Source organism: Trypanosoma theileri (assembly GCF_002087225.1).
Source record: "Trypanosoma theileri isolate Edinburgh chromosome Unknown TM35_Tth_16_V1, whole genome shotgun sequence".
In the NCBI taxonomy this organism is placed as follows: domain Eukaryota; phylum Euglenozoa; class Kinetoplastea; order Trypanosomatida; family Trypanosomatidae; genus Trypanosoma; species Trypanosoma theileri.
The window spans coordinates 36140-54839 of record NW_021639858.1 but is presented as its reverse complement, the minus strand read 5'-3'; the positions used below and the strand labels follow the sequence as shown (position 1 = coordinate 54839).

At 41.6% G+C, this 18700-nt stretch overlaps 9 protein-coding genes across 9 annotated transcripts; all 9 read left to right on the top strand.

Moving 5' to 3' along the window:
- Positions 1-77: 77 nt before the first annotated feature.
- Positions 78-1049, top strand: TM35_000161180 (tatD related deoxyribonuclease; the record flags this gene model as incomplete). The annotated part of the gene is made up of 1 exon (XM_029025990.1): positions 78-1049. One exon carries the CDS (start codon positions 78-80, stop codon positions 1047-1049), a length of 972 nt encoding a protein of 323 aa, XP_028882546.1.
- Positions 1050-1335: 286 nt separating this feature from the next.
- TM35_000161170 (putative protein kinase) lies at positions 1336-1926 on the top strand (the record flags this gene model as incomplete). Its single annotated transcript, XM_029025989.1, has 1 exon — positions 1336-1926. One exon carries the CDS (start codon positions 1336-1338, stop codon positions 1924-1926), a length of 591 nt encoding a protein of 196 aa, XP_028882545.1.
- A 228-nt stretch (positions 1927-2154) lies between these two features.
- TM35_000161160 (putative acyl-CoA thioesterase) lies at positions 2155-3111 on the top strand (the record flags this gene model as incomplete). Its single annotated transcript, XM_029025988.1, has 1 exon — positions 2155-3111. The coding sequence occupies one exon, from the start codon at positions 2155-2157 to the stop codon at positions 3109-3111; it is 957 nt and encodes a 318-aa protein (XP_028882544.1).
- Positions 3112-3414: 303 nt separating this feature from the next.
- TM35_000161150 (putative protein kinase) lies at positions 3415-5706 on the top strand (the record flags this gene model as incomplete). The annotated part of the gene is made up of 1 exon (XM_029025987.1): positions 3415-5706. One exon carries the CDS (start codon positions 3415-3417, stop codon positions 5704-5706), a length of 2292 nt encoding a protein of 763 aa, XP_028882543.1.
- A 303-nt stretch (positions 5707-6009) lies between these two features.
- Positions 6010-7173, top strand: TM35_000161140 (uncharacterized protein; the record flags this gene model as incomplete). Its single annotated transcript, XM_029025986.1, has 1 exon — positions 6010-7173. The coding sequence occupies one exon, from the start codon at positions 6010-6012 to the stop codon at positions 7171-7173; it is 1164 nt and encodes a 387-aa protein (XP_028882542.1).
- A 404-nt stretch (positions 7174-7577) lies between these two features.
- Positions 7578-8987, top strand: TM35_000161130 (putative retrotransposon hot spot (RHS) protein; the record flags this gene model as incomplete). Its single annotated transcript, XM_029025985.1, has 1 exon — positions 7578-8987. The coding sequence occupies one exon, from the start codon at positions 7578-7580 to the stop codon at positions 8985-8987; it is 1410 nt and encodes a 469-aa protein (XP_028882541.1).
- Positions 8988-9404: 417 nt separating this feature from the next.
- Positions 9405-14504, top strand: TM35_000161120 (uncharacterized protein; the record flags this gene model as incomplete). The annotated part of the gene is made up of 1 exon (XM_029025984.1): positions 9405-14504. One exon carries the CDS (start codon positions 9405-9407, stop codon positions 14502-14504), a length of 5100 nt encoding a protein of 1699 aa, XP_028882540.1.
- A 305-nt stretch (positions 14505-14809) lies between these two features.
- Positions 14810-16819, top strand: TM35_000161110 (uncharacterized protein; the record flags this gene model as incomplete). Its single annotated transcript, XM_029025983.1, has 1 exon — positions 14810-16819. One exon carries the CDS (start codon positions 14810-14812, stop codon positions 16817-16819), a length of 2010 nt encoding a protein of 669 aa, XP_028882539.1.
- Positions 16820-17396: 577 nt separating this feature from the next.
- TM35_000161100 (putative small GTP-binding protein RAB6) lies at positions 17397-18077 on the top strand (the record flags this gene model as incomplete). The annotated part of the gene is made up of 1 exon (XM_029025982.1): positions 17397-18077. The coding sequence occupies one exon, from the start codon at positions 17397-17399 to the stop codon at positions 18075-18077; it is 681 nt and encodes a 226-aa protein (XP_028882538.1).
- Between the last annotated feature and the right edge of the window lie 623 nt (positions 18078-18700).

Below are 18700 nucleotides of genomic sequence, written 5' to 3'. Positions count from 1 at the left end.
TTTTTTTTTTTTTTTGTTCTGCTTTGTTGTTTGCTGTTCTTTTGTGAGTGGTGACTTGTACGATGGTTCGTTTGCCTATGATTGATATTGGCATCAATCTGACCGATGGTATGTATCAAGGCATTTATCATGGCCATAAAAGACATGTGGCTGACATAGAAGCGGTTCTCTCACGTGCAGTTACTGTTGGTGTGCGCTGCCTTCTTATAACTGCCGGTTCTTTAGAAGAAAGTCGTCAGGCGATTGCACTTTGCAAGAAGTATAACTCTAACGATCTTCAGTGTTTTTGTACTGTAGGTTGTCATCCGACGAGGTGCGGTGAGTTTGTGCAGGATCCAGAGCGATACTATAATGACCTACGTGTATTGGTAGCGGAGCACACGGTGAAAAAAGATGGTGGATGTGTTGCGGCTGTTGGTGAGATTGGTTTGGACTATGATCGTCTTTTCTTTTGCGACAAGGAAGTGCAGTTGCCATACTTTATTAAACAGTTGGAGCTGGCGGAGGAGTTTGAACTTCCCCTCTTTCTTCATGATCGTAACACTGGAGATGACTTTTACAATATCCTTAAGCAATACCGTCATAAATTTAATGGTGGAGTTGTTCACAGCTTTACTGGGTCAAAAAAAGAATTGGAAATGCTTTTAGAATTGGGTCTTTACATTGGAGTAAACGGATGTAGTCTAAAATCAGCTGATAATATTGATGTTGTGAAGTCCATTTCGCTAGATAGAATCATGATCGAAACAGATGGGCCGTGGTGTGAGATGCGCAACACACACGCTTCACATGAAGTGTTGATGGGCGCAGCGAAATGTGGTGGAGTATCTGAGGCATTACTCGCATCATTTCCTACTTGTCGCAAAGAGAAATTTGTTGAAGGGTCCTTGGTTAAGTCTCGCTGTGAGCCTTGCCACATTGTACGAGTTCTTGAAGTTATCTACGAACTCCACCGTGAGAAGGTGCCATCGATAGAAGCTCTGGCTGTGAGTATTTATGAAAATACACGAAAGCTATTTCCTTTTCGACCACACAACGCGTGTCAATAAAACATATTAAGTAAGGAAAAAGTTAATTCAAATTGAGAGAGGGGGAAAAGAAAGAGAGAGAGAAAGAGAGAAAAAAAAAAATTTTTTTTTTTGAAAAAAAAGTGAAAGGTTGAGGTATGTGTTCAAGACTTTTACATCATGGTAATAAATTGATGAACGTTATAAATTATATTGGTGGTTATGATCATGTTATCTCTTCTACGTGGTACCGTGTCCCTATTCACATATATACTCTATTCGTCACCCAGAAAGAAGGTAGGAAGGAAGGGAACGAAAAATATCAGTGATGGATGCTGACAGTGACGTTAACACACTACCAACTCATCTGCTTCTCGTGCACATTGAGCGTTGTGAGCGACTGCTGAGCCACCCGCTGTTACTGAGCCGTTTGCCAGATGGTGGGGAAAGCATCCGTGCGCGCCACACTCTTTTTGTTGCAGAGAGAAAACGACGTGAGGCGAATGGTGATGCTGCAATAGTCGCAAAGTCTGTTGATGCTGTTGTTCCGCACTGCAAAGAGAAAGGGGTCTCATCAACAGATGACCTACTGAAAGGAATGGATATGAACCCTCGGGAGACAAATATTTCGTGTAGACAGTTTGACAGCAAGAATATTCTTGACAGAAATACGGAAGAGTCATACAAAGAGGCAGTGCAGGCGATGACTGAAAAATACAGACACTATAGAATCCCTGTGGAAGCGATTGTGCGTCGTACATTTGGGGGGTCACTTTCTGAGACTGAAATTCAGCGAATTCTTGATGATGTGCCACCAAACTACTTTTTGACACATGATGAGACAATGTCTTTGCAGCGGAAACTTCTCAAGGAGGAACGTCTTGATGCACTAGAGATGTTGCGACGTCAGCAAGAGTAAAATCTGAAAGAATTGACTCTCTCTCTCTCTCTCTCTCTCTCTCTATATATATATATATATATATATATATACTCTTAATATAACATTTTTAATTATCAAAATCTAATAAGGTTGGTTGAGTATATCTTTATCTTTATTGCATCCTTCTTGAATTTTTTTAGTGCTACAAACATACCTTTTCTTTTCTTTTAAATTTAAAGGAGTTTACGCTTTTGGGAAATATCGTTAATGGAGCTCCACGATTTTCTGAAAGATTTCAAAGTCTTATTTGCTCGTGCTCTCAAGTTGGAAAACGTTGGTGATAATAGTTTTCGAAGTATATACTTATGGACGCCTTTTCTTTCTAAAGCGACGTACGGTGGACAGTTGGTGGCACATTGTACTGAGGCCGCATACCGCACAGTGGATGCTTCTAAAATGAACATCAACAGCCTTCAGGTGAAGTTTGTCTCTGCTGGAAAAAGTGAATGTGGGGAACAGATACTATACACTGTGAAGTCATTACATAATGGTCGCTCTTTTTGTACAAGACTTGTAACCGCTACTCAACAGGAAAGGATAATCCTAGTTGCGTTTGTTGGATTTAGTAAACGAGAACGTGGGGGTATTGAACATCAGATGTGCAGTCCCTTCTGTATGACAGGTGCTTCTTCGGCTACAGGAAGAAGAAATTGTTCCATTTCGAAATATATAGAGCATTTGGAAACCTCATGCAAGCAGCAGGAAGTAGAGTCTGAAGAAAAAGATATTGCTCAGGTGAAATACTTAAACTTCATGGATCTTTGCAACATTCAGAGTATAAACCCGTGGGACGTTTGGTTACGGCTTAATGTTGAAGGATGGAATTTGTTGAAATCTAGGAGTGGTATCCCTGAAGATCGGTTACACATAATTGTGGCATGTTGGCTCTCAGACTTTATTTTGGCGTTTGCATCACTGTTTCCTCACGGTTTCCCAAATTCATCCCTTCGCTTTATCACAAGCCTTGACCACACAATCCACTTCCACCACCCTGAAAATATTCGCGTTGATGACTGGTTCCTCTATGAAGTCTACAGTCCTTGGGCGGCGCATAGCAGGGGATTAAATGAGGGTCGCATGTACGGACGGGATGGATTGCTGTGGATGAGTACTTCTCAACAGACAGTTCTGCGCCTCTCAAAGGATTACTACTCTAAGCTTTAGCGTACATTATAAAAAAGATAAAAAAAAAAAAAGAATATGGATAGGGGTGATTTTTAGTACAGTGGTGTTATATTTTCGATCGGTGATAGAGATTGTGGAGGTGCGTTGGGATATAAATATATATATATATATATATATATATATATTTTGCATTCTCCTGTTCTTGCTTCAATCTTTAAATTCTATTTTTGTTTTTATTTTTATTTTCATCCTTGTAAAAAATAATAATAATAATAATAATAATAATGCTGTGAGTGAGGGCATGGTTTTGTATTTGTGTATTCAATTCGTTTGTGTTAGGAAATGTACACAGCAGCTCAGGCGAATGAAGTTCTCCGCCGACACATGCTATTTATCAGCGCCCCACTAATCACAGTGGTTGGAGGTGAATTTGCCTCATTTTCTACAGGACGAGGCGGTGTGCGTAGCGGTGGCGCTAGTCAGCATCAACACCAACCGTTTTCACGAACAATTCTTGTGGATGCGAAGAGTGAATCTGTTCAACATGCATCGAGACATCTTGAAGTAATGGAGAGGCAGGCGCCTGCAGAAAGTACGGAAACGCTTCGGGAGGCACTTATCACATGTTGCAGTTCCACCCAGCGTTTTTCCGTTCCTCAGGTAACACTTGTAGAACTTATTCGTTTTTTTTATGAGCATATGAAGTATCATGCTGATAGTGAAGGGACTATCACAGGAGAATACATTCTCAAATCACTTTCCCTTTTTTTTCTCTGTGAGCGTCTCGAAGCATATAATCGTTATTCCGTACCTCTTCTTGAGATTGGTGTGCTTCGTCCTTGTGATATAAATTATCGTAGTCAAGGAAAGTTTGAGACAACACGTTTTTGTTGTACTGATTTGGGTTCCCTTAACTTATATGTACTTCCTATACGTGAGATTTTATCTCGATTTACATGCATCTTCTGCCATCAATCTTGTGTTGAGGGTAGCAATGAACTTATTTATTTGAGTCATTCTCGCTGGATATTTTCCCCTGAACCTGATGATCACAAAAATAATGATTCCTTGAATTCTCCTTTTAGTCCCTTTCCAGAAACTTTGCGTCGTATGTTTATTGGACCACTCATGCAATTTGTAACATCTTTTTGTATTGCCGACTGTAAGATGCATAATATATGGGGTAGTGACTGTTGTATTGTTCGTCTTGATGGTGTTAAAATAGCTTTGTGTTTGTTGACGCTAAATAATGCATCATTAATGACTATTAACCCTGAAAAAGGCGTATTGGATCGGTGTGATTGCCCGACAACATTATTAGTTGGGTTCCCTGATGAAGTTTCCGATGCCCATATACGATTGGGTTTGCAACGCATACTTTATGTTATCGAGCTACGAGAGGGTCCACGAGGGCAACTTGGTTCCTTAATTGATCAATCACCAGAGGACTTTAGACGTTGGTGCCGTTCTATAGGAGACCAAATTTTTTACATGACAAGTTTTCTCTTCTTTAATATGCAGAATAATAGTTGTATGTTATCTTTACGACCTGATTGGGAGTTGCTGTTTTTAGGATTATCAGAAAATTTTTTTTCTAAAAAGAATAATTCTGTATTTGGTTTTAACGAGTCTCAATTACCAAATCTTCCCGTGCGAGCATCTCAATTGTCACGACAGGTCTTTGCATTGGCGTCTGATTTGCGTTGGAGCTTCGAAAGATGCATTGCGGAGCGAGAAACCATTGTTGGGTCGTGCTTTGCTAGTGTTTTATTGGTGGGTTCGCAAATCATCCTTAGTGACTGTCACCCTTATGTTAGCTCGTTGTTGCAAATCATTTCTCACCTTGAGAGACACATTGGTGATGATATTCAACTTCCAACCGACGCATTCGCTGACGAGTCCTTTGGAAATGGTGGAGACAGTAGTGTAGTTCCTCGTCTATGGAGTCATGTTATTAACACCCTGTCTCATGGGTCCTCTCTACGTCTTGCTTGGCGGTATCTACCTGCCTCTGTTGCACGCCTTACGCGGTGCTGGGATGGACCGGATGCACGTGGATTCTTCTGCCGCTCCGTCACTGTTACGATGGGGTCTGTGGATCTCGTGATGCTTCTTCTTAACCCGGTAGGGGAAGAGGTGCAAGAGGTAGTGGGAGCGGAAGTAAGGAGCCGGAGGAGTTCCCCAACAGTGACGGACCATCCCGTGTGGGTGACACTCGCGGATGCCTGCAGTCGAGAGTTGTCACGGCGGGCAGAAGCCATGGCGCTTCTTGCCTCCACCGCCATCCCCGACAGCCGCCGCCCTCCCTCCCCGCCCGCCCTGCTCGGACAAGCACTCAGTCCGCCTCCACGATACCCGGAGGCTGATACCGTAGACTCTGACGTCTCACACTTCGCAGATATACCTATTACACGTGTAGTTCTTGGACGTACAGCTTTCAACAATAATAATAATAATAATAATAATAATAATAATAGCAGGGAACGTAGAGGAGATTCTGCCGTGTACTGCCGTCGAGTGGCTGGAAAGGATATTGTTTTTTCTGATGCTAGACTTTCTGCCTTTTGTTCTATCGAAAACTACTTTTCTTCCCTTTTTGCAACCAAGACAGGGGAAGGTGATACCATAGTATAACAGCAGTGTGGAATTTTCTTCTTGCACTGTGACCCCCCCCCCCTCTCCTAACGGTAAAAATACAACGTTGTCACGACTACACACTGTGAATAATTTTTTTTTTTCTTTTTCTTGACATTTCGCTTAAAATTCAATTTTTTGTTTGTTTGTTTTCCCTTCCATCTCTGTCTCTCTCCCTCTAACACTTTTTTTCTTCCATTATTTATTTATTTCTTTTTTTTTTTCATGAGGAGTGACGTGTGCGTGGGTCTGCGTTTGCGTGGTTGACGAGTTGCAGATATCATTGGTGTAGAATTAGACAGCATGTGGTCTGTTATTCGCCGCTTGCAGGGCGTGCCGATTGATGACGGAGATTCGCATAGTGAAACGCGTCTCGAGCGCAACCAGAGATGTATCATGATGCACGAAATGCGTCCGTATCCACGTCCGCTGGATCCAAACATTTTTACTCGTCCCTACGGTGAATTAGAATATGAAAAAGTACGGATGTGGATGCTAAATGATAACGTCTCTAGACGAATTCAAGCTATAAACCATCTCCTTGAGCTTTATGTGATGCAGAGGGAGAATGCAATTCGTAGTCTTAAATACGGCTTTCTAGAACTTTTACTATCCACACTTCACCATGATGAAGAGGAAGAAATGCGATGTAAAGCAGCCGATGCCCTTGCCCTGCTACTGCGTGAACCAAAGGCGCTTGATCTCCTCCTTGCGATGGATGACGACAAGGGGACATTGCGGGAGCTTCTGGGAACTCTTGATGACCCTTCCAATGAGGTTGTGGTGCGTGCTATGCGTGTTCTGATGGTGTGCCGTGCGGCATACAACGCGTATGAAGCGATTATGCGACTCGTACGTTACGGTCTGGTGGAGCGCTGCGTGCGGCTGTTGATGCCGGCGGGACGGGCCGACGGGGTGGCGGCGGCGGGGTGCGCGGGTCTGGCCGGGGCACTCGTCGTGAAAGAGGCGTTCGTGAAGGTGGTACGGGCTGGCGGGGTGGCCGCCGCAACGGCGGTGCTCGCTGCCCCGCAGCCGGACCCCCTCGCCGTCGCGGAGGCCGCCGATGCGCTGACACTAACCGCCGCCTACCGCCTTGGTAAGACTGCAGCCGTTGATGCACGCACACTCGCCGCGCTCAGACCACACATGCGGGATGAAAACTTGCGCGTGCGCACGTCCGTCACCGGCGCAGTGGCTCAACTTACCATATATGAACCAGGGAAGAGGCAAGCAGTGGATGAGGATATCCCAGCCGTCTTGCTTGCCCTCCTCATGCAGGAGGAGGAACGTGACGTGCTTGTCAACGTGGTTAAGGCTATAGTGAATATAGCAGAACTCCCAGCAGGAAGGAAGCAGTTGTTGGTGGCAAAGGAGCGACTAGAATTTATCGCCGAAGAGGCCGACGAGTACCAGCCCCTAACCTCATCTGTGGCTGAGGCACTTAGTCAACTTGCGAGAAAGTGTTAGATGCCTATCAGTTTCTTTGTTTGTCTTTCTCTCTTTTTTTTTTTGTTTGTATTTCATCATTTATGCTCATGTAACATATGTAGTTAGAATCTTGTTTCAATATGAACGATAGGAAATGAATCTGAGGTTGGCGACTGCTTAACTATAACTCCCACCTTCCCTCTTCGTGGTTTAGTTTAGCTTATTATATGTATATGTATTTCTTCTGTTGTGTATTACGTTAATATATATTTTTTTTTTCTTATTCTGAACTTCCATTGCGTAACTAAGCAAAGGAAAAAAAAAAAAAAAAACTTTCTGGGTAATAGAGTTAATATTTGAAAATAACAGTTAGAGCTAATTATACCGAAAATTTTATGTAGAAGAATAAATAGTGATAATAGTAATACTAATACTAAATAATTATGATTGTGACGTCAAGGAAGACCACATCACATACGAAAAAAAAGGCAAAATCACTGAAAAATACTCAAGATCCAAAGTCTTTGAAGAATATAACGACATGGCGAACCTACACTGGTTTGGTGCTTACTTTTGTTACCTGTATTGATACTATTGTTACGGTTTCATCACTTCCTGTTATCTCATCCCATATTGATGCTGTTCCACTCTCTCTCAGTACAATGTTGCTGGGTCAATCTCTGTTTTATTTTTTCCAGTTGTACAGCACCTTTGTGGCCGAGCGTTTTGCCAGGTTTTCTAACGGAATGACTGCGTATGCAATGACACTTGCTGCCACATCCATGAGTACTCTTGTTATGGCAACTGCTCTTCGTGAGGGGTCTATTTTTCTCTTTATTTTGACACGTCTTTTGAATGGTTTGTTTCGCCACACCATTTTACTTGGAGCGTTTGCTTTCCATGAACTTCCAGCTACATGTAAAAGTTACGACATGAAGAAATTCACTACATTTAGTCTTATTATTGCTGTGCTGCTCGGTGGATTCCTTGGTGACTATGGTCCTGGTCCAGCTTCGACAGTTGACATTCTGGCCGCCGTAGAGTTTTGTACAGCTATTGTTGTTGGGGTTTTGTCCTTAACACTTGTGCGTAAACCGAAGGTTTTTCCTGCTGTTCAAACTGTAGGGGCATACAAGGAGTGGTTATTTAAACAATCTTACAGAGATTGTATTGTTTTTATTCCACTTTGTCTGACTCTATTTTGTGCTTCAATGGGTCAGTGCTTGTACCCTTTTATTGACCGACGCGGATTTCACTTAAGATATAGCATAATTGGTATCCATATGGCTATTGTCTTTTTCATTCAGACTACCGTAGCCCCTTTATTTCTGGAAAGATACAGTGGAAAGAACCGACTACTGATATACATCTCAGCAGTGCTTCTTGCATTTGTTTCCTGGGTTAGCAACCTTATATCTGATAATGGTATTGGTTTTTACTTGATTGTAACGTTACTATGTACCGATCTCTCTGCCTCTCTATTGGAATTTTCGTTTACTGCAACGGCTTTAAATTCTTTTCGACCATCTGAAAGAGTATTTGCACAGAAACTTGCTCGTCATATCAAGCAAACAATAAAACAATGGTCTCCAGTGGTGCTTATCAGTTCCGAACAAATATTTGCTGAGCGGAAAGATGGTACACGTATCGCTATGTTTCCTCTTGCATTTGGGATAGTGGTGTTTGCTTTGACGAATAGAATTTCTCTATCCCTCATCGCTACCATTGTCATTTGTGTTGTGCTTGTAAGCTCCCCTCCAGTAGATGATGCAAAGATGTGGAGTGATACAATAATAACTATTCAATCAATATTGAGATTTCCTTTAACAGGAAATTTTGGGTTTGCATCTTAACTTAAAAAAAAAAAAAAAAAACTATTCTTCTATACATGTTTCCCAAGCTGATATTAAAATTGGTATATACATATACATATATATATATATATATTTACCACTCTGTATGTATGGAGGTTTCCTTATTCTTGTTTTTTTTTTTTTTGTCAAAATATTTTTTTTGCTCTTTATATTCTATATCCATGTTTTTGTTTTTCCTTTCTTTTTCTTTCTTTCTCTATTTCTCTCTTTCCACTTCTTTCTGTTTGTCTAACTCTTACTTTTTAAAAATTTTGTTACCATGTAACTTGTCTTCTTTTATATATATATTGGATAGTGTTTCCTTTGGGTGGAATTTCTTTAGGAAGAAATTTACTGCTGGTTGTGTCCTTTCAGAGGTTGTACTATACTCTTTCAGTCTAATTTTTTCCTCCCTCCATGTCAAGTGGAGTGACTCCCACGCCTGTTGATCCAGAGCTACAGGCAGAAGCTCTTCAGCGTTTTAACCCTCTTGTATTCACTTTTGCTGTGCAAACTGGAAACACCATATGTCTCCCTAAAATCATTGAGTCTATGACGCGTGACCCCGCCTTTGCGAAGGATTTTTACGTGTTGGATCGCAAGGGCGCTGGTCCACCTGCTCCTGAACCGCGTGGACGTTCTAGCGAGCGTCGTAGCAAGATGGCGGACGGGGCGAAGAGCGCGGCAGCGCAGCTGCGGGAGGACTTTGTGCGGATTGCGGTGGAGCGGGAGGTGCGGCGGCGCGAAGTGGAGCGGGCGGCGGCGGCGGAGCTGCAGGCCCTCACGGCGCTCTTCGTAGAGGAGGGACTTGACCCGGTAGCGGCAGAAAGGGCAGCGCTGGAGGAGCGGGCGGCGGCGGCGGCGGAACGGGCGTCCAGCGACGGGGACGACGGGGGTCACGAGCGGCCGGCGGCGTACGTCCTCCTCCCCGTTTGTCCAGCCACCGTTGAAGAGGTCGTGGAGCTGCACAACAGCGGTCTCCCCCTTCACGCCGTGGTCGCTCTCAGCAGTCGCGTCCCGCTTTCCGGGTCTCTCGCTGCTGAGACGCCACCATATCCAGCAGATACCGCAAAGGGGAAGGGAAAGGGGCGGAGAGAATCCAAGAAAGTGGGGACACAGAGAGAGAAAAATCCTCATGTAGAAGAAAAGGCGCCATCATCTTTAATTGCAGAGTTACAACAGTATATTGCAACAGAAAAGCGATCACCGCCCTTCTTGAGTGATATTTGCGTTCATATTTATGATGTACCAACAGAGGCGATACCGTCCTCTAATGCTGCAGCCATAATAACACCCAACGTCACTTCTTCTGCTGCAACAGGTGATAGTGGGGCAACACTCATGTATCGCCTAAAAGGGACAGAAGGAGCTGTTTTTGCTGCTATAATGGACGTTGTAGTATTACTCGGGGAGCGTTATATAAACTACTGTGAATGGAAGCAATTGCGTATAGAGTTGAATACACCTTCATATTTTCCCCTTAGTTACCCACAAACCAGTGAAGTAGCGCCCTCTACGATGGAAGAAAAGGGGCGAAAAAAGTCTGTTAGTAGCAAAAAAAAAAATAATGCTCCTGTTCCTGTAACACCTCCTGCTTTTATTGAGCCAATTCCAGTTTTTGAGGCATCTCCAAAATACATGAAAGATGTTGTCGCTCATAGATCATTATACGATTCTATTCTTGGGGAGGGGAAATTAGGTTCATTTGATAAATCTGTTTTTCGAACTGCTTGTGTATTGCAAATTGCGGCAACGCTTTCAAGGATATCTCCGGAATACTTAGACCCATATCCTAATGCTGTGAAACGTGAAAGACAACAGATGATCAAAGACAAGGATGATGCCACAGCTTTTGTAAAGTATATTTTTGATGTTGCTTTACAGGGTGTGGGTGCTGCTTATCTCAACGCTCTTTCTAGTTCAGGGAAGTCTTTGGTCTCTGAGAAAACCAACCTTGGCTCTGCTATATCTACATCCACAAACACAGAAAATATTTCATTGGCGGATGATAAGACCAATTATTCTTCACTTTCTCCTTGTGTTGATGATGATGATGATAATAATAGATCAATAAATATGAAAGAGGTTGTGATTTCCCTTTTATGTCAGTTATTCGATATGAATATGGAACAAGCGTCGCAGTTGGTGACGGAGGTAACTTCACTTGGCATTATTCACACTGGAGCGCGCACAGAATTAAAAGAAATTTTAGATATGAATAAATCCCTTAGTTGGCAAAGGAATATTGAAAAGGTGGGTCGTTTTGAAGTAGAGGTTCTATACCGTGGTGATGGATCTTCACGAACTGAGGGATCTGTTTACGCTTTTCACGGTTCTACAAGTTTCTCAGATTATGTAGAGATGGAGAAGTACTGCGCTAAAGAAGAATTATATTATACCCCACCTCCACCTGACAGTGATGAAGAAGAGCCAAGTGATGAAGAAGAAGAAGAAGAAGAAGAAGAAGAAGAGGGAAAAGATGATGACAAAGAAGAAAGGGAGGTTAAAGAAATATCAGAAGACGTGGTAGGAAAGAAAAAGAAAACAACTCGAGGGAAAAAGACTGAAGAACTTCCACCTGTGGATCCTATTGAGGAGGCAGATACTACACTTCGTCGCCGTCGCACGTATGAAGATATCTCGAGAAGGCTTCATCAAAAAGAAATGATTGAACAGGAACTAATGGTTTCAGGAAGTGGGGCCCATTGTATTGCTCAGGAACTTCAATGGATGTTTGCTGATGATGGTTCCACCATTGAAGTTCGGCGTATTGTGGGAAATACCCGACAAATGCACTGTACAGTAACAAATCCAGGTGGACTTGTTTTTGGTTTCATGACGCTAGAAGAGCCATTACCGGAAGGAATTCCACCTGAAATATCCAGTGGGGTGCGCTCCTTTCTTATTATTGAAGATGTATTAAGGTTTTTCTTTGAAGTTGTAGCTGATAACACTGATGCGGTGGAGCAAGCAGCCTATATTAGAGCTGTAGAGGCTGCCAAGCTAGAGGCAAAGGCACAGCATGATGCACTTGAACAGGCGAAACCATCAAAAGGAAACAAGGAGAAAGTGGCACTACCGACTCTTGCCGCTTTGGAAGAATCCCTGGTCTCAGAAATTCCTCTCCCTATTAAACGAGAAAAGAAACCACCGCAAACAAATGTGAGAGCATTATTAAGAAATGAAACAGAAGTTATTTTTTCTGCTTCGGATAAGTATTTACAGCTTTCTGTTATTCGTAGACTTCTCCATTCTACACTTATTGATCTTCTCTTAGATGTTTGGTCTGGTAATGGAGTCTGTACTATTAAGCTTCACTATATTGAAGCTATCACAATATACGCTGATGGTTGCGTAGTTTTGCATTCTCCAGATATAGGGGGTTACCGTGTTTGCCTTGACATGTTTGGCAACTATATTACAGTGAATAATGACGGTGTAATAGTACGTGTTACTGCCTTGGGGAAACGAACTGTAGTGAAATCGGACGGGATAATTATGCCATTAGATCCCCTCCTGGTTTCTCAATCTGTAGATCAGCTGACAGGAAAACAAGTATTGAAACGACAAGACGGAGTGGAAGTTACATGGACTTCTACAGATCATCATGAAGGAGTCATATATTGCACAGGGTGTTCGTGTTCACGTGTGGATAAGGGATTTATGTGGCATTTCGCAGGATATCCGATGGTTCGAGTAGACGTTGATCCATCTCGTTTGGCTCTTTTAGTGGATAACATTGAGACAATTATGGATGTGGAGGAAAAAACACTACGGTTAATACATGCCCGTAGCGGGGGTGAGGCAGTTCTGGACTGGAAAACACATCGACTGCATGTTCGACCAATGATGGACGGAAATTGTTTCACCATAGATTCTGCTTTTGCTGGATTGTTTGCTTTATCTGAATCCACTTCATATTGTGTTTCTCCTTTTGGTCGCTGTGGTGAAATACGAGAAGACGTGTTCAAATCTAAAGAAGTGGTATGTGAAAATTTTGTGCAGTACTTTGAAGAAAATGGGGGAAAAATAGAAGAATCGGCGTTACACATGACTCATACCACATATTCTCCATTTTCTGTAGGAAAATCTACCCACAACACAAAATCATTGTTGAAGAATGCAACAGCTATAAGCCACACAAAATATGCTGAAAGGAAAATTGATTCGTTGATTACCTATGATAAAAAACCTTGTAAGGACCTTTTTCGAATTGTACTGCATTCAGGTAGTGGGTTGCCTCTTATTTTTGTTAATCCTTGGGTATCCAGGGTATTCTTGAACCGTTTGAAGGCTGACATTAACCCAGTGTATTCACGTCCACTTCTTAGTGGTTCCTTTGCTGAGGGTGCTATTCAGGAGCATATTCTATTCCTTCCTTCATTATGTAAAGATACCAAGGTGGATTCTCTTGAGATCCTTCCATTGGCAACATCAGTTGCACAGTTTTCTCTCATACCTAAAGTACAAAGTACAACACGTCATCTTATGGAAAAGGAAGTGGATGCGATACATATTGTTACATTAAAATCTGATGCTCATTTGGATACAGATGTAATTGAGAAGTTACTACATGGGGTATACCTGCTTTCAAGGGAGGAAGAAATGTGGTCAAAAGCGATGATAACATTACCCCCAACAGAGGTTTCGCTCTCAACAACTCGCGCTGTTACTGAAACAAGGCGTCTTTCTTCACTTCATGATTTTGCTGTTGTTGAGGCAAAGGTACCACCTGTTAATTCTTCGCTTTTCAGAAATAGAAAAACAAAGAAAACCAACTATAATTACTGGCGGTTTACTGAGGTTCTCGTTGCAGAAGAGAAGAATAATGTTAAACTAAATGCAAATAACAACAACAACAACAACAACACTACCAAGAAGAATAATACAGCTGAAAGTATTCAAGCAGCACACAATAAAGAAGAAAACGGTGCAGCTATAGCGTACTCTGAATCACCAATAACCATGGAATCCCAAGTGAAAGGTAATCATCTTCCAGTTATGCATTCTACTATCAAGAAAGAGATGCCACAGCAGGAGCATCACTTTGTTCCATCATTAACTGTTTCTCCGCCGACACTTTCATTTGGGCGTGTCGTGCGAGGATATCGCTATGCCCTTACCCTTGCCCTCACCAATACTTCCACCGTGCCCTGCCGTTATCGTATCACCTTTCCTGCGGAGTATAAAAAGATCTTGCGTGTTGATTACCCGCGACACTTCTTGGCGGCAGGACTTACTATTGTGGCAAAGGTGGAGCTATCAGGAATGCAGCCTATTGGGGCCATGTGTGTGCAGTTAAATATTGCACACGAAGGAGGTACCACTGCTGTTTCAGTCGAATTTGAGACCCTAAGTGAATCAGACAATGCGCTGGTAAGTTCGCAAAATACATCGGTAGTACTGGTGGGTCCCACGCCGCTAAATACATTTGTACCTGGAACAACGCATAGACGACCACCTCATCTTATCCAAAGGGAACTGGAAGAGGGAAACGGCACAGACGTGGTCTCCTAAACTAATGTAAATGTTTGAATGTACTTTTTTCATGAGATCGCATGATGCACTGAATGAAATATATTATTTATTTCTTGTCAAATTAGCTCTATCTGGTTATATATATATATATATATATATATATATATCTGTATTTTATCTTTGATGGTATTCTTATTACTGTTGTTATTCTTTTTTTTTCTTTTTTTTTTTTTTTTTTTTTTTTTTTTTTTTTTTTTTTATACTGGGTGTCTTTTTGTTTTGGGTGGGAGTTTAGTTGTATGGGGCTTTCGGTGATAAAAGTACAACGTGAAAAACAGTTATAAATGACCCAGACAGAAACCGGTGCGCGTTCCTTCGCTCCCGCCTGGACGCTGGAACGACGCTGGTTCTTTCAATTTTTTGTTAGTATTCTTATTTGCATCAACAATGGTGCATGTTTCTGCTTCGGTATATTTAGTCCTTATATGAAGCAAGGAGCATTTAAATATAATCAATCTCAAGTGAACGCCGTCTCTACAGTGGGTGTAATATTAAGCTACTTCTCACTTCCGACAGGTTTTTTGTATGACATGAAAGGTCCCAAAGCTACTCTTTTAGTCGGCACTGTATTAAACTTGGTGGGATGGCTTGGCATGTTTCTTATGTTTATTGACATGGATCACCCTCTTTTAGGAAAAAGTATTTTTGTAATGTGTTTATTCTACGGAATCTCCCAATTTTCGGCAAGTTTTTATGAAACGGGAAGCGTTTTGACAAACCTCGATGCCTTTTCATGTTACCAAGGACGAGTAATTCTTATACAGAAGACTTTTATGGGACTCGGTAGCTCAGTTATTGTACAGATTTATATTGGTTTTTTCGAAACCCGTTTTAGTGGTATAGGACCTTTTTTTCTGTTTCTAATGATTTACTCCCTTACCGTTGGTGTGCTTGGTACGATATTTGTGCGTCTTCCGACGGAGGCAACCCAATGTTTGGGTTTAAACGTTCCTGACGAGGACGTGATTCAGAGCGGTGGTGGGGAGTCTCGGCTTTTCAAGACTCCATTTAATGTTGGAACTGGTATTTTATTCGTAAGTATTCTATACATACTTGGGGTAACTTTGTTGGAAAATTTTTATTCAATGTCTGACACTAGTCGTATTATTATTGGAGTTTGTACAATTATTTTGTGTATTAGCTTCATTATTATGGTTGTCGTGACACCAAGTTATCCTTGTAATGTTAAAGGGTATTTGACACATTCCCCTGCTCCTGCTGCAGTAGGATTGGAAGGAACAGCCACAGCGGCATCAGCATCAGCATCAATACCACCAACATCACTACTGCCAGCACCAGCAGTAGTTACTCTTCCTTCAGAAAGGATTCCTACAAACATCTCTGATGTTATAGTTGAAGTTCCGGGATCGATGAACGATCACACGGGGAAAGGAATTGTTTCTCGATTGATTTCCAGGAGTGATACGGAGTATAGTCTTGAGGATGTAGCTTCTCGAAGGGAAGGTTATGGAAGCGATCATTCCCTGTCGTCGCCTGAGATGGAAAATAAGGAAGATAAGATAGAAACAATTGAGATAAAGGAACGACATTTATCAAAGGGATGGTCGTCACACCTGGGTGATAATTTCACTGTCGAGTCAGAAGCTGCACGGCAAGAAATAAAGTTAAACTCAAAAGGATTATGGTATAATATGAGGCGACGAGAAATGTGGTTGATGTGGTACGTTTGCCTGGCTTCGTGGAGCTCGGCAACGGTGGTTTCCACTAATAGTAGTCAAATATACGAAGCTATGGATTTTGAAGGGTATTCTTCTACTCTCAATGTTGTTTTTGTGTCTATCTATGGAGTTGCGAGCGCTATGGGACGTGTGGCAGTAGGAGTTGCTCACCCTTTTCTTTTGCGTAGAAAGATTCCTGTTTCTCTCCTGTTTTGTATAGCGCCTGTGCTTAATTTCATTGGACTTCCTCTCTTTCTTGGAATGCCTAGAAACGCATTGGTGATCCCTTTCTTCATTGTTGGACTTGCAACGGGAGTTTCCTGGGGTAGTACCATTTTGATTATCAAGGGTCTTTTTGCCCCTGATAACTGTGGAAAACACTACAGTGCACTTTATACAGCAGGTATTGTTTCCCCGTTAATATTCAATGTTGCTCTTTTCGGTCCTATTTTTGATTACCACAGCAGAGAACAAGGTTTGTGGGAAACGAAACAGTGTAAGGGTCGTGTCTGCATCTGGATACCACTTGTAGCATGTGCTATAGTGAATCTTATAGCACTCCCCTTGTCCATTTACTTCCTTCTTCGTGTATCGAAGCGAGGAGGTTTATATTAAGGTGGAAAAAGATAGACATTAAAAAAAAAAAATCACATCAATGTCTTCATCGTGTCAATACTTCAGTGATTATATTTCTTTCTTATTCTCTTGTGGGAGAAAAAAGGGAGAGAGTAAAAGGAAGACTGTGTTCTTTATCTGAAAGCGTCTTTTTTTTTTTGGTAAATGAAAAATATATCGTTGGGTCAAACGATATATATATATATATATATATATGTATATTTATGTTTGATATGTTTTCTATTTTCTTTTATTCTCTTTATAGAAGGGAGACGATCTCAGTGTATGAGTGACCTATTTTATTTTTAAATATATATATATATATTTTTTTTTTTTATCCTACTCAAGACGTCTATTGTTTTACCAGAGGAAGATAGATAGGAGAGCGCACTTTCAGAAGGCTTAGTTGTCAATTGAACTAAAGTGGTAATATCGCTTATATATTGCGAAAATACGCTGTTATCGTCTGTAGTGTATATATTCTCTGTATATACTCGTATTTAGGAAGATTTAATTACATTTAGTTTATTATCTTTTTTTTCGTTTTTATTTTTTACCGTTAATAGTTCCAGCTGTTATGCCAGACATACCTGTTGTTGTCTTGGGAGGAGGTGGCGTTGGCAAAAGCTGTCTCACGATTCAGTATATTCAAGGTCACTTCGTGGACAAGTATGATGCCACTATAGAGGATGTATATCGCAAACCCATTGATGTGGACAACGAACCAGCAGTATTGACAATAGTAGACACGGCAGGGCAAGACGCCTTTGGTGCGATGCGTGATCAATATCTTAAAAAGGGTCAAGGTTTCGTTCTTGTCTATAGTATCACTGATGCTGAGAGTTTTCAGCAGCTCAAGAGGATTTACGCACAACTTCGTCGTGTGAAAGGTGATCAATCGGTTCCCTGTGTCGTTGTCGGTAACAAGATTGACGAGTTGAACTACAGAGCTGTATCTACTGAGGAAGGCAGCCAGTTTGCAGCACAAGCAAACTCTCCTTTCCTAGAAGTGACAGCCAAGAATCGACGGATGGCAGAAAATGTCTTTGAAACTCTCGTTCGTACAATTCGAAATACTACCGCTCCTCTTACGGGGAACTCCGGCAATGCTGCAATGATTTCTCAAGCAGAAGGGTCAAGAGGTGAAATTGGATATCGGACGCAAGACGTGACTCCGGTACAGCAGTCTGTGAGCCCTTCCATACCATCACCTGTTCAGGCAAAGAAAAAAAAAAAGAGCAAGTGTACACTACTATAAATTCGTTTATTGGATGTGCCTTGGTTATTACTATATTTTTCTCTCCCTCGTATTTTCTTTAAACAGTAAGGAACTCTTTCTCTGAATCTATGTTTCTACGTACGTATGTGTTTCTGTATATGTTTCTTTTTCTCTACCCAACGCAGTGGGGTGACTTCTTAGTATCCTTGTTTGTATTACTCTGCATAAATGAGTCAGGGTTAGAGAGACGGAGAGGGAGTTTCAAGAGCAAGGAAAAAAGAAGAATAAAAAAACTGTGGAGAAATGAGAGAGAAACGTATTGACTCTCCCAAAGTGAACATCTTGCTCCAGTTAAATTTCTCAGGGTGACTACGCTCGGGTAATACCTTTGTTTAACAAAAACTATGGCTTTAGTTACATTCATTATTTCACCGTTTGGTTTTGTTTATTTTACCGGTGTACCTGACAGATACTTTGGCAACTCAAGGGCACTTCTCCGAAGATATTTCAATATTCTAACCAGTATTATTTTATCAATATTCTCGTGAATAGTGCTTTTGGGTCACCAGATTATGGGATATATTTACTGAACCAAGGTAGAAGCCAAAGGTATATTACCCGATCAATTGTTTGTTTTACATTTTTTCCCCTGCTATCTGTAA